This window comes from Phytophthora infestans, genomic scaffold, assembly GCF_000142945.1.
Source record: "Phytophthora infestans T30-4 supercont1.7 genomic scaffold, whole genome shotgun sequence".
In the NCBI taxonomy this organism is placed as follows: Eukaryota; Oomycota; class Peronosporomycetes; order Peronosporales; family Peronosporaceae; genus Phytophthora; species Phytophthora infestans.
The window spans coordinates 2,285,488-2,298,322 of NW_003303752.1; the positions used below are offsets into that span (position 1 = coordinate 2,285,488).

Here is a 12,835-nt window from a genome sequence, read left to right on the forward strand (position 1 = left end):
TCAACAGATACATGTCTCGGGATCGTTTTAGTACCATCATGAGATACCTTCACTTTCAGAGCTCAGCCGCGGGCGCTGCTACGATTGACAAGGCTTGGAAGGTGCGACCTGTATTGCAGACACTGGAGAAGACGTTTCGCCGAGGGTATCGACTTGGAGCGCGCATTAGCTTCGACGAGGGGACCATTCCTAACCGAAGTAAGTTCAATCCGGTGCGCGTCTACAACAAGGACAAACCGCATAAGTACGGGACGAAGGTGTACATGACCTGCTGTGCGGAATCCGGGTATTGTTCTCGGTTCGTATTCTCTTTTTACTCTGTACGATACAGCATAAGCTACGCTGATTAGCTTGTTCCGGATGGTACAGAATGGCATGCTCTGTCGGATACGGAGTCAGCTGACTATTGTGCTTGGTGTTCTGTATGGCTCAGCATTGAAGTGTACATGGGTGCCTCGGACGAGTCGAAGAACGCGCAGACTCCTGCAGAGCGAAAAGTAGCCAAGTATAAAGCGAAGGGAGTCGCGCAGAAAGCTATCATTCGCAACGTCTCCAAAGCTCTGGATGGGCAGCAGGGAAAACGTCTTATAATTGCGGATAACTTCTACTCATCGTGCGCACTCGCGATCGCGCTGATGGAGAAAGGGTATTACTACGTCGGGACACACCGAAGCGACCGTCTCGGGTGGCCAGCTGGATTTGCGCTCACACAGAAAAAAGCGGCCCGTGTCGATGCCCCGAGGAACTTATCGTATTGCCCAGTCGAAGGATCACCCTGACCTGGTTGCTGTGTCCTGGATGGACTCAAAACCGGTGAATCTAATTGCTACCGGTTGTGCAACCACGGCTACCACCGTCACCAGAAAGGAGAAGGGATCCGCGATATCTCAAGTGGTGCCATGTCCTAAGCTACTTGCCGATTATCATAGTGGAATGGGGGGCGTTGACCGGCACGACCAGTTACGTCTCCAGAGGTATATAATCAAGCGATGCGTTGCCTTCAAGAAGTATTACCGGCCGCTCTTTCTCGCTCTTTCTCGGGTTCGTCGACATGGCCATCGTGAACGGCTTCATCGTGCATAAGATAAAAATGCGAAAAGATGGCAAACCAGTACCAAGTCATGCAGAGTACATGCGTCTCTTACATGTCGAGTTATTAGCACTCACCGCGACAAGTTTGGCTAGTAATAAGCAAGCAGAAGACTTGGCCTCGATCCCACTGCCTCGAGCCGAGCACCAACTACAAGAGCAAGAGAGAAAATACAAGGACAAGCGACGTCAGTACCTATGCAAGGTTTGTTCTGCTATGGCTCCACCAAAAACCAAAGGGTTTGAGAGCCGTTTTTTCTGCGAGGCCTGTGAGGAGCTGCACGATGGATATGCCCCCCTCTGCAGCTGCGTGCGCCGAAAAGAAGCAGGAAACCTACTCACATGCGATCAAATTTGGCATGACTCTTGGGCAAACGGCACTGCCATACCTGCTAACCTGAGGAACGATATTCGATTCCGTAAGCGTAAACGCAGCGAAGATGCATGAGAGCATGCCGAGGTTAGCTAGCGAAGTATTAGTTTCTAATGCCGCATTGAAATAAATACCTCCTTCTCCCTGTCAGCAGCTCTATGCGTTCCCACACCAACATTTCGGCCAAGTTCTAGCCTAGTTCTTCTTCACTTCCGTCTAGTCTAGAACTGGCCGAAAAGTTGGTGTGGGAACGCGCCGACGCGCCGACAAACCTTTAGCGCGACCAGTCATTCTGGCGCCAAAACCGTTTTGCTATCGGATTCCGGGGGATACTGATAATCAAAGTTTTTATGACAGACATCGTTCGCTGCACATCATTTCTAAGCCAATAAAAACAGAGATATCGTACAGATGGTGGGTACATTGTTGCATTTATGGCAACCAAAACATCACCTATGTCCCAATTCACAGCGTCTACGACACTGCTCATGCCGAACGGCTTGCAACGGATTAATTTTACCGAGCTAACAGCAATATGTTAATCAAGTCAAACAATTGTTCTGTATAATACAGAATAGAGTTCGGTCTACATGGGTTAATCCTATACACGGTACGCTTGGTCACCTTTTTCCAATATGATATAGCATGAAACTGGCAGAGCAAAAGTTTTGCTTGTGTTAAAGATTCCTCCAGAACTCTCCATTCTGTGAAATCCTTGTCGATAACTATTGTTTCGACTTCCCGCCACCGCACATTATTTTCCTTGAAGTACTTCAAAATCGTCGAGATAGTGTCCGCCTGCTCGTTCAGGCAAATGCAGTCGACAACTGGGAAACCTCTTCCAGTGGCGGTAGTGACGATTAAACTTTCTGCAAACCAGTAGCAAAACCGATAGTTAAAGTTGCTTTAAAAATTATGGTTGCTATATCAATATTGCTATGGTTGCCATAACTGTTGCTTTAAAACCCAAGCCCAGCCTTGAAACTACACGTACCCAAATGATACCCGAGGTTGTTCGTGCCGTGCGTGAAGTCCATCGCCAACGTTTCGCCCCACCGCTCAAACATCAGCTTTTGAACCTTTGTCTGCATGACGACCCCGCAAGTTATACCCATTTGATCTTGAAGCACAAGTACGTCGCTCCCATCGATTTGACGAATACAATGGAGCATGCTCTTTAGGCGATCCTCGCCAGTATCCTGACCAGCAATACTGCGAATAAGATTGCTACTTTGTAGACTAAATAGGACCAAACACGAAACATAAGATAAATATTATATTCCAAAGCACTTAAAATTCAGACGCATACACCCTACCAATGCGATCACTTAGGACATTTGCAATGTGTGTGGACGACACACAGGCGTCAGCCTGGGTTTTCACGTCCTCGCGGCCTTGGGCGTCGAGTGGCAGAGTCTTCGTTGTAAGATATGTCGAAGCTTGGGAAGAAGACGTAGGATGCGAATGCGTACAGTCCTGTAGTCATGAACCTTTAACAGTTAATTGACAATAAGAAAAACAACGATGAAAACCAGATTGCATACCTCATTCCGGATAATGATCGCATACGTGTTGTCATCTTGTCCAGAGACACTGGGTGGGAATCGTGCCTTGCAACCGCAGTATCGTCGTTTGCGATTCCAATGGCCCTTTTACCGTGACTCTTGCGAAACGCCGTGTGTGCAGCGATAAACTTTGTGTGTTCACTGAAAGTCAGTCGGGATCTGTTGACCGTGTGATCTGATTAGCAATAGCACGCCTCTGTTAAATACTGCATTTTAGGAGAACAAACACGACTCCGTACCTGTTGTAGACAGCCGTCGTTTCCGAACTCCGTGCCCGAAACTTTAGATTGTTCTTCTGCTTGTATTCTTTGAGGACACTCTCAAGCTTTTCTTATGATTAAATGGGCTCCGATGGGAAAGGGGGAATGACGTTTGTAATTTCGTCTTGCTTCGAGATCAGCGAGTGCAGCTCTTCGATGTGCTTGCTTGAGCTTTTGCTTGGTACATATTCCAGCCGTGTTGATTTACCATCATCGCCACAGGCGCTATCATCCGCGGTAATAGATTTCCTCAACCTTCCGCTTTTTTCTGATCGATAAACCCTCCTTCTTGTGCTCTACAAGAATAACCACATATATCCAATAAGCAGAGTATAGTTACAGCAACCACAAACGTAAGGCAACCTTACGGTAAATGCATAACCGATTCCTACCGGACGTCGTGCTGATCGCTTCCGTCTATTCCTTGACAGAGTTCTTCATCATCTTGACTTCCTCCCCAGCTTTAACTGCTTCCACACCCTTATCAATCGTGGCAGCGTGTTCTTTCAGGTGGTGCTCTTTACACAACACACAATTTGTTAAGACTTAATAAATGTTTCAACTGAAATGATAGGCCGAAGTCGTACCCATGCGTGCGGCAGAGTGCGCATCCGAGCAATCAGATAAAACTTCCTTGTCTTCTTCGTCAGGGAGATCGTTGGTATTATCCTTCCTCGATACCGAGTGTAGCCAGCATGTAATTCAGGTCGACCTTTTGATCCCGCCGCAGCCGCCCTTAAATGCATCCATGTAAACTGTAAGATATTATTACAAGTGCTCCTGCCTACGACAGTTTTCCTACCATGCGCAGCCGGCGTCTCCATTTAAAACGTGTATCGCCTTCTCTGGCCTCTTGTTCTCTTCCCACCCTTCTTCGTATCTCGGCTGACGTTCTGTCGGTGACACCGATTGTTTTCCCGCTTTTTCGTAAATGTAGGATGATATCAATTTCAACCAATCAGAGTACACACTTCCTCTTCCGACACAGCAAAACAGCCACTTCATCTTCATTCCGTGTCTTGGCAGTATGGACGCTACAATTGAGGCTTGGCGCAAGAAGATGCCAAGCAAGCGCGCGCTTACGTCCACCATCAACCAGCTCGTGCAGCAGAAGTCGGTGGCTGTCTTGTACACGCCCACAGAGGTGGAGCGTATCAAACAAATGACCGACATGATTGCGGAGGCCACGAGCGACTACGAGGCGGATGAAGACTGGGACCGCATTCTGCGAGTCGTTGACGCGCTCAGCAACGTTAGCAATCGCGCTGTGTACGTTCAGCGCCGCTGGGATAGCATAGAAGCAGTTATAATTGCGGGTGTGTGTCACTTAATAGGCTGAAAGAATCGATCCGGTATCTGAAGCTGCGGCTGGGAGATCCGTCGTCTCGTGTGGTGATTCTGGCACTGACGTTGACCGAGTCCATCGTCAAGAACTGCGGAGACCTCGTGCATCAGGAGATAGCTACGGAGCAATATATGGGCGAGATGGAGGCGCTCTACAGGGTACAGCCCCCCCCCCCCCCGATTATTACACCACTTGTAAGCTGCTGGACTTACTAACTTTTGCTATTACAGACGCATGCGAACAAGCGTGGTCGCGATAGTATGGAGATCGTCAGTCGTGTACTTGACATGATTCAGGCCTGGGGCGAAGCTTTCTTACCGTTCCGGGTGAGTACATTCAACTTTGTTGCTAAAATTGCAGCAGTATAGTACTAACTTGATGGGCGATTGTGGTAACAGCACGATTTTCCACTCTTTGTGAACACGTATCACAATATGCGCAAGAAAGGCGTCAAGTTCCCGGATCAATATGACGAGTCCAAGGTGCCGGTGCTGACTCCGGAGGTGCACTCAAGTGGACGCAGTAGCCTGTCAACATTGTCGAACAAGACTCGTGGCTCGAGTTCAATCGACACGTCGTCCTACTCAAATACTAGTAATGAACTGGGAGGACTGTCGACTCTTGAGCTGTATCGTGTCGCGACGAATGTGTTGGAAATGTTCGAAGATATGCTGTTCGAGGCACGAAAGGCCGCATCTTCAATTGGAAACCACGGGGTGATGGAGGAACTCGCCGTTGAAGTGAGGGAGATTGTACACAGACTGGAAGGCGCCATTCCAATCGCTGTTGCTGAAGAGGACGAGGTGAGCTTCTGTTACCTAGTGTACAATGTGTTGGAGTGCTGCCTTAGCCTATTTTAATGTGCTGTACCAGAATCTTGAGAAGTATCTTTCGGCCAATGATGACCTTCATGCAGCGCTGAACAAATATGATGCGCTGTTAGCAGGAAATCAAAAGGTCGAAGAAGAGGCTGCTGCAAAAACCAAACCGGATGAAATTGACCTCATCGATCCGTTTGGACTAAAGGACGACATGCCCTCGAAAGGCAACGAAGACGAAGACAACCAGAACTCAAGCGATGACGACCCGTTTGCGGATTTTGTGCGTGCTCGGACTGGATCAAAGAGGGAAACAACTGTCCTTAAGGAAGATAAATTGAAGCCTGAAGGTCACGTCAAGACTGCCTCAAAGTCACCTCAGCAAGACGAGGACGACCCATTTGCAAGTTTCGTGCAGCAGAGGGCAACCAAAATTTTTAGCAGTAGCAGTAACCAGGATGCTGAGAACGAGACGAAGTCTGCTGTCACTGCAGCCTCTGGTGTACCTGCGAAGAACTTGATCGACTTGTGGGATGGTAAGATCGTATCGGTATGGGGTGTTACAGTGGCACTGATGATGGTTTGACTGAACAGATACGCCCGCGATACCTCCAGCTCCCATTGTAGCCCAACCAGCAGCAAAGCCTGATCTTTGGTTTGGGGACAGTCCCCTTAGCAGTTCTACTCAACAGCCTGCGGTCGTGCCTACTGTATCGGCCGAATCGCCTAGTCAAGATCCATGGACTGGTAATGCTTCGCTCGAATAACTTCATTACAGATCTAACGATACTGGTCTTTCGCAGGCAGCAACTCGTTTTCAAAATCGGTCACGTCCGTTGCATCACTCCCGGGGCCTTCTAGCACAAGCGGCACTTTAGGAGCAAGCTCGAGCGACCCTTTCGACATGTTGGACTTTTCAACAAAGGTTCGTTGTGTCAACTCATTTGCCGTTTGCTTCCTTGCTGTTGACCCAATTGTGGTACCGTTGCGTAGGCTTCTATCTCGACTCCTGCTCCAGGCAATCCATTTGACAATCTCCAGCGCGCCTTAAAATCCCAGCAACCGCCACGTCCGGTGACAAGTAAATCGTTTAACCCCTTCGACTTTTAGATCAATGCGAAGCTGTAACAAATGGAATTGCTGCTGATTGTTTATCAAATGACCAGATTATAAACCGGAACAAAATTTACGTAGATATATTGGACTACTACTACGTGATACACTGAAAGACTAAAAGAGAAAATGAAAATTAAAGAAGTGAGAATTCATTAGATTAGCTTGAGCTCCAAAAAATTTCATCGTGCGCAACTCCCCAAGAAAAATAATCAGCAATCTTAGATATGCAACGTGATGAAAGTGATCGACCCAACAGGCTGAGGCGCCACGCCTCGCAACCACGCTTTGTCCTCATCTTCAGCCTCACTTCACTTGGAGCTCTTTGACGCATGCTGCTGCGCTTCCTTGAATCCAGGCGTCTCGCGCTCCCCTCCTATCTTCCCGAGCTTCGCGTGCTTGTCATGCAACTCCTTGTGAGCCGTTCCAGCAGCGGTTTTTGCTGCTTCCGACCCCTTTGCACGCGTTTGCTTAGCAGCTTCCAAACCCTTCTCCGTGTCGGTCTGCTCCTGAGTAAGTGTCGGCTCTTTGGGCTTCGTCGTCTTGGCCTCCGTTCGCGTGCCCATACCTTTGGCAGTGTCTGCGGCCGATCCAACCTTCTCTTTGGCTTTTTCCTTTAAATCGCTTGCTTTGTCAGCGGCTTGGCCAACAATTCCCTTGGACTGTTCCTTCGACTCTCCAACCTCCTCTTGGGTCTTATCTTTCGCGTCGCCAACCTTACGTGTCCCTTGGTTCACCTTCTCTTGACTCTTTTCCTTAGCTTGGTCAACAGTCTCGCCAGTCTTATCTTTAGCCATACCAACCTTGTTCTTCGCTGTCTCCGCAGCCTCGCCGGCCTTGTGTTTTAGAGTCTCTTTCGTCTGCCCCGCCTTCTCCTTAGCCGACTCGGTCATCTCGCCTGCCTTTCCTTTCGCCCCCCTCGCTTCATCTTGAGCCTTTTCTTTCGCGTGCTCGGTCTTTTCCGCAGTAACGTCCTTCACCTCACCTGCTTTCTCTTCAGTCTTCTGCGTAGCCATGCCAACCTTGTCCTTCCCTTTCTCAAAGCTTTCACTAAAAGTCTTTTGCACCTCGTCCTTCTTGGATGCAGCAGCGCCAGCGGCAGTTGCTCCCTTCGCTTCAACACTCTGAGCTGTATCGGACTGCTGAGCTGCCAGCTTCGCGTTGTGCAGCGTCTCCGAGATGTAGGTCACGCTCTCCGTCACAATATCCACAGTAGTTGAAGCCACCTTGCAGCCAAGGCCACCAGTTATCTTCGTGTCCACCTTGGCAGCCGTGGCCGACACACCTAAGCGTGCATCCAAGTCGCGGACTTTCTGGACGACTCCACCAGCCGCAGTGCTCACTCCCAGCTTCTCGTCACCGTATTCAGCCACACGTGCGGCCTCGCCGACAGCCACTTGTGCTCCATGAGTAGCTTGGCCGGCCATATTTCCGACAGCGTCACGCAACTTTGTCAACTGCTCGTTGGTTGTTTCAATTGTGTCAGTCGCACGTTGACATCCAGCATTTACCCAGTGGTGCAAAGTATCCATGGCTTGCTGCCCACGAGAGCCCGCGTATTTGTCATCGTAGGCAACCGCTTGTTTCTGAAGATCGTCCAAAGATTTTTGAACGGCGTTCATACCATCGATTGCCACGGGAACCGATCGCTCCGACAGGTCCTGGCCCTGGGTCTTTAACTTCTGCGTCGCCGAACGCGATGCGTCAAGCGCCGACTTCAAGTACTGACCAGCAGGCTCAAAGTCAGAATGGTTCGTCTCGTATTCTTCAACACGCTTCGTCAACTTTGAAGGAGGAGGTCATAGGCACGGGTCAGCGAGACATCCGGTTATTATTCCATTCTTTAAACTCACCTCGGTCAAATACGAGTCAGCCTTCTGGGTGGTGTCGTGAATCTGCTCCTTGGCACGGTCAATGTCTTGTTGGTGGGCATTCATCTTGCTCTGCAGGTCAGCCATTCCGTTGGTATCTGACTGCCCTTCGCTGTCGATGTGTGTGGCTCAAGCGGTTAATCGCACAATGAGAAAGTTTTCCGCTCGAGCCTACAGGCAGCACCGTTAGAGCTTTCCGAAGTTTTGGTCGTGAACACCTCGTCCCAGCGAGTGGTGGGTGTGAGTTCTTGACAATTCGAACCGGGCATGACAGGTAATGACAACGGCCAGTGCTCTTCATGCGAAGGGGGTTTGGTAAGCTTTTTCTCAAACTTTGATTCTTCTTCGTCGATGAGAATGTCGGTCACCGCCGTTTGATCTTGGTTCTTCAAACAAGTCTCAATACGACATGCTAAGAGCTAGCAAATACGAGGTACTGTTGTTAATCGTTGTTCTTGGTGCCTGCTTGGTTGCCGGTAACGTTTGGACACGCAACAATGACGGGGTGACAAGTTTAAAGCAAGATCTAACCGAGGCACTGTAGGATTACTGTTCCATAGTCTGTTACCGGTACATGTATTAATACGAGATCTTTGTGAGCGTATTCTTGGTATTGTCACATGGTCGACTCCTGAATCAGGAGTCCTGATGACACCGCTTCCGTCAGACGATCCATCATAGTGGGGTCGCTCTTTGAAGCCGTATCCGCTGGCTTCAACTTTTGGACGACTCCGAAGCCTTGGTGGAGTATACCGTCCGCTACGGAGGATGCCTGTTCCGCCATTGCCTTTCTAGTTGCTACGAACTGGCTCTGCAACGACTCGTCGCGTCGCGCGTGGAATTGACGAGCGATGAGATGGAATTCTGCCAGGACGACAGCGTGCTGGAGCCATTTTCCTCGCCATCGTGGACGATCGCGTTGATGGAGTCGCGTACATATCGATCGTACGCCTGCACGGACTTACCCGGGATGTCGAATGCCGACCCTACTTGCTCCATGGAGCGCTTGGCGGCATCAACGACGGAGCCTGATACCTCGCTGCCATCTTTGCGAACGTCTTCTCCCGGCCTCCTGAATATCGTCCACAGCTGACCTGGCTCGGTCCATTGCGCTCTGAATTATCGTAGTCGGTAAAGCCAGGGAACCTGATAAATTTATTTATTGCCAATTATTGTTTATTGTTTCTCTCAATAATTTATTTACGACAAACGCTTCAGCAAAATATGTATTTACGAAGTTGGTGTACCACGATACAGAATTAATTTTCCTACAACCAACAGTTTATGGTTGGTTTTGAGCCCTTCGACTTCTCCGAAACGCATATTCTAGCTCATTCTGCAACTTCCCAGGAACACCCCAACAAAAACTACTCTCTTCTTTCACCACCGTGGATGCTTGGATTTAGGCGGCTTCAACCAGGCTATGTAGTTTATTTCACTAATAATCTACGTTTGCAATTTCCCCGCTCCAATTAATTATTTGCTGAGTTCTTAGGTTGCTGCGCGTAATGTATTTCTCGATGTCCTTTGAATTTGATATAAATTATGTCTTCGGGTTCCCTGAGTCCAGGTAACTCGACGCCTCGTTTGCACCGCGCTGCATCATTTCATGCAGCATGGAGAACTCTGCTGATTGTAGTTGTTGGTAGTCTTGTCGGGGATGGCCATCACTGGCGGAGCTGTGGATAAAGAGATAAAGAGAGTTTAGGTTTGACCTCGGTTGGAATGCCTGAAAGTGGCACAATATCACAGCTACTTCGAAGCAAAGCTTAAGCATAATAATTAAGTCTTTATCTGACATATTGGACGCCGACTGTTAAAAAAAGATTTTTTCTCACCGCTGAGATTTCTAAAGCGTTCTATTGCAGCCATAAAAAATAGATGGCTTCCATCCTTTGTGGCGCAGGTCATTGCGATCGATTGACGCTTGCTGATGAACATCAGCGATGAGCTGCTCGCCTAGTACGGCTCATTCCAATACTTGATCTCAAGCGCACAAGTTAAACAACACCTTTTACTAAAAACCAACCATGGCTATTTCCGACAAGACCTCGAACAACAACGCCGCCCAGCAGGAGTTCTCGAAGTTGCAAGAAATGATGCAGAACGGTGCCAATGAAGCAACGAACTACCTTGATTCCCTCAAGTCCAAGCTCACCGACTACGACAGCTCGCACAAATCGTCGAAGGAGACAGCCTCATCCTATTTCGAGAGCGTCATGGACCGGGCTAGAAAGTCAGTGGATGACTTCAAGCAAAAAGCCGAAGAAGTTCGCAGACAAGGGAACAACGCATCGGACTATGCTGTCGATGCCGCCAAGCGCTCCATGGAGCAGGCGAACTCGTCACTTGATGACCTGGGCAGCTCCGCTCGTGATTACGACCAGCGCGCGCGCGACCACATCAGCTCAGGCGCGGACACTGCCAAGGACAAGGGCTCCAGTACCCTGTCATCCATGCAGGACTCCATCTCGTCGCTCTTTTATTCCACCCGCGAGTCGACGTTCCATGGCTTTGAGTCATTGCAGGACCAGTTCGGAGCTACGAAGAAGGCGATGGGAGAGCGAGCGTCCGCCGCAGCCGATGGTATCTCCAACAAAGCGTCCGAAGCTTCGAGCAAGATGAACCCGGAGGAGCCGTCGTTGATGGAGCGAGCGACGGGGGCCGTGTCGTCGGGGGTGAACTACGTGACGAGTGCGATCACCGGCGATGATAAATCGGGGCACTAACAGATCGAAGGTGAGAAGGACAGACGAACGCGATCTAGTGGGGTTCAAAGTCATTCATATTAGCCTGCGTAACACGAATCTATTGAGTCTTTAGCTTCACTTAACTTTTTTCATTTTTGCAATTGGGCTATTTTCAACGAGCCCAAAATCACGCACTATACTGGCAAATTACGTTACCCCAAGAGTTGCTCAAAATAAAGGGTATTGGATTGTGCGCTTCGGGCGAAAGGTTTTCCTCTACACCTTGGCAGCTAAATCGGTCGATGCTGGGATGCTCCTGGAGGAAGGAGCAACCAACATGCACGAAAATAACTGCATCCAAGTGCCTTTCGATTCCCCCACTCCTGCTTCTCCTTCTGGCTGCATCAGTTGCTGTTACTCGACGTCACCAACGCACAGCCATGTCAAGGAAAGGTGGCAATGAGATCGAAACACTCGTGAAGGTGCTGGAGAAGGGCAACAAGGACAAACAAGACATTGTCATCGACGACATTATCTCGAACCCCATTTCCTGTGGCTACCTACTCGACTTCTGCCAGAAACAGGTAGGGCAATCTTGATATAATGCAATTTGAGCTTGTGCCAGTAGGACGAGCTTCTAAAAGACACCTTTACAGTACTGCGCAGAGAACCTCAACTTCTTCATGGCTGTCGACAAGTTCAAGGACGAGTGCGGTCTGCTGGATTTCCGCGACCCGGAGTCGGTGCAGTCGTGCAAGGAGATGGCAGACCAAATTTGGGCAGACTTTTTGTCTTTAAACTCCCCCAACGAGGTGAGTCTTCCCTCGGACGACCGTGAGCAGACTCAGGAGCGCATGAAACGACCAGGCGAATTCCGCGCCAAACTCTTCGATGTCGCAATGCAGGATGCCATTAAGACCTTGCAGAAGGACACACTCATGCGCTTCCTCAAGGCGCAGCAGTACACCGAGATGGCTACTAAAGTGTCGTCTGTTCACGAAATGATTGTCAAGAAGGTGCTTGACTCGGACAACTCATACCAGATCGACATGCCGACAGCAACGACACTCACAGACGAGAAAATTGCAAAGGGCAATTTCTCGCTGGACGAGATTCTAGGCGACAAGATTCTCTTCCGTGAAATGCTCGATTACCTTGAGAAGAGTACGTTGGATGGTACAACTTTATAACAATGCGATGGTAGTGCTCTACTAATAACCTGCTTGTGCTAATACAGAATTTAAGGCTGAAAACCTCAAGTGTGCGCGTCAAATTCGGCGATACGAAGAGATGGCACTGCAGATGAAAGCCGACGACCTCAAGGATTTCGCCTGGAATCTCTATCTCTATTTTATCGCTCCAGGCTCCCCTTACGAGGTGTCGTGCACCAATCTGGACCGTAAGTCCGTCCAGCTGCGTCTTGGCTGCCCCATTAAGTCCATGTTCGAGCCCATCAAGGAGAACACGATGCTTGTGCTCAAGCAGGACCACAAGGCTTTCCTGCAGCAGCTGCAGGCCAAGACACTTAAAGATCGTCTTAAAGCGGAGAAGACCGGCAACACGCCTCAGAAAACAGGGTTCCTATCCAAGTTTAAAGTATTCTAAAGGCAACAGAGTAGACGGTATGATGGTGAACATGCCGCCCAGCGCAGGATGATGATATATGCACAAGCCTAATCCGTTCTATTTCCCTTCGTGTCTTGCTTCCACT

The 12,835-nt window shown here is 49.3% G+C and overlaps 5 protein-coding genes across 5 annotated transcripts; 3 read left to right on the forward strand and 2 right to left on the reverse strand.

Annotated features, from left to right (window-relative positions):
• Nucleotides 1-3,333: 3,333 nt before the first annotated feature.
• On the reverse strand, nucleotides 3,334-4,194 carry PITG_05292 (uncharacterized protein; the record flags this gene model as incomplete). The annotated part of the gene is made up of 4 exons (XM_002998915.1): nucleotides 3,334-3,583; nucleotides 3,680-3,805; nucleotides 3,875-4,022; nucleotides 4,090-4,194. The coding sequence occupies 2 exons, from the start codon at nucleotides 3,876-3,878 to the stop codon at nucleotides 3,705-3,707; spliced, it is 105 nt and encodes a 34-aa protein (XP_002998961.1).
• A 104-nt stretch (nucleotides 4,195-4,298) lies between these two features.
• Nucleotides 4,299-6,649, forward strand: PITG_05293 (uncharacterized protein; the record flags this gene model as incomplete). The annotated part of the gene is made up of 8 exons (XM_002998916.1): nucleotides 4,299-4,556; nucleotides 4,622-4,790; nucleotides 4,863-4,958; nucleotides 5,031-5,435; nucleotides 5,506-5,986; nucleotides 6,045-6,197; nucleotides 6,254-6,375; nucleotides 6,444-6,649. 8 exons carry the CDS (start codon nucleotides 4,315-4,317, stop codon nucleotides 6,558-6,560), a joined length of 1,785 nt encoding a protein of 594 aa, XP_002998962.1.
• Nucleotides 6,650-6,874: 225 nt separating this feature from the next.
• PITG_05294 (uncharacterized protein) lies at nucleotides 6,875-8,521 on the reverse strand (the record flags this gene model as incomplete). Its single annotated transcript, XM_002998917.1, has 2 exons — nucleotides 6,875-8,347; nucleotides 8,417-8,521. 2 exons carry the CDS (start codon nucleotides 8,519-8,521, stop codon nucleotides 6,875-6,877), a joined length of 1,578 nt encoding a protein of 525 aa, XP_002998963.1.
• A 1,897-nt stretch (nucleotides 8,522-10,418) lies between these two features.
• PITG_05295 (uncharacterized protein) lies at nucleotides 10,419-11,265 on the forward strand (the record flags this gene model as incomplete). The annotated part of the gene is made up of 1 exon (XM_002998918.1): nucleotides 10,419-11,265. One exon carries the CDS (start codon nucleotides 10,465-10,467, stop codon nucleotides 11,161-11,163), a length of 699 nt encoding a protein of 232 aa, XP_002998964.1.
• A 251-nt stretch (nucleotides 11,266-11,516) lies between these two features.
• Nucleotides 11,517-12,729, forward strand: PITG_05296 (cleavage induced hypothetical protein; the record flags this gene model as incomplete). The annotated part of the gene is made up of 3 exons (XM_002998919.1): nucleotides 11,517-11,708; nucleotides 11,781-12,288; nucleotides 12,362-12,729. The coding sequence occupies 3 exons, from the start codon at nucleotides 11,565-11,567 to the stop codon at nucleotides 12,727-12,729; spliced, it is 1,020 nt and encodes a 339-aa protein (XP_002998965.1).
• Nucleotides 12,730-12,835: the final 106 nt, after the last annotated feature.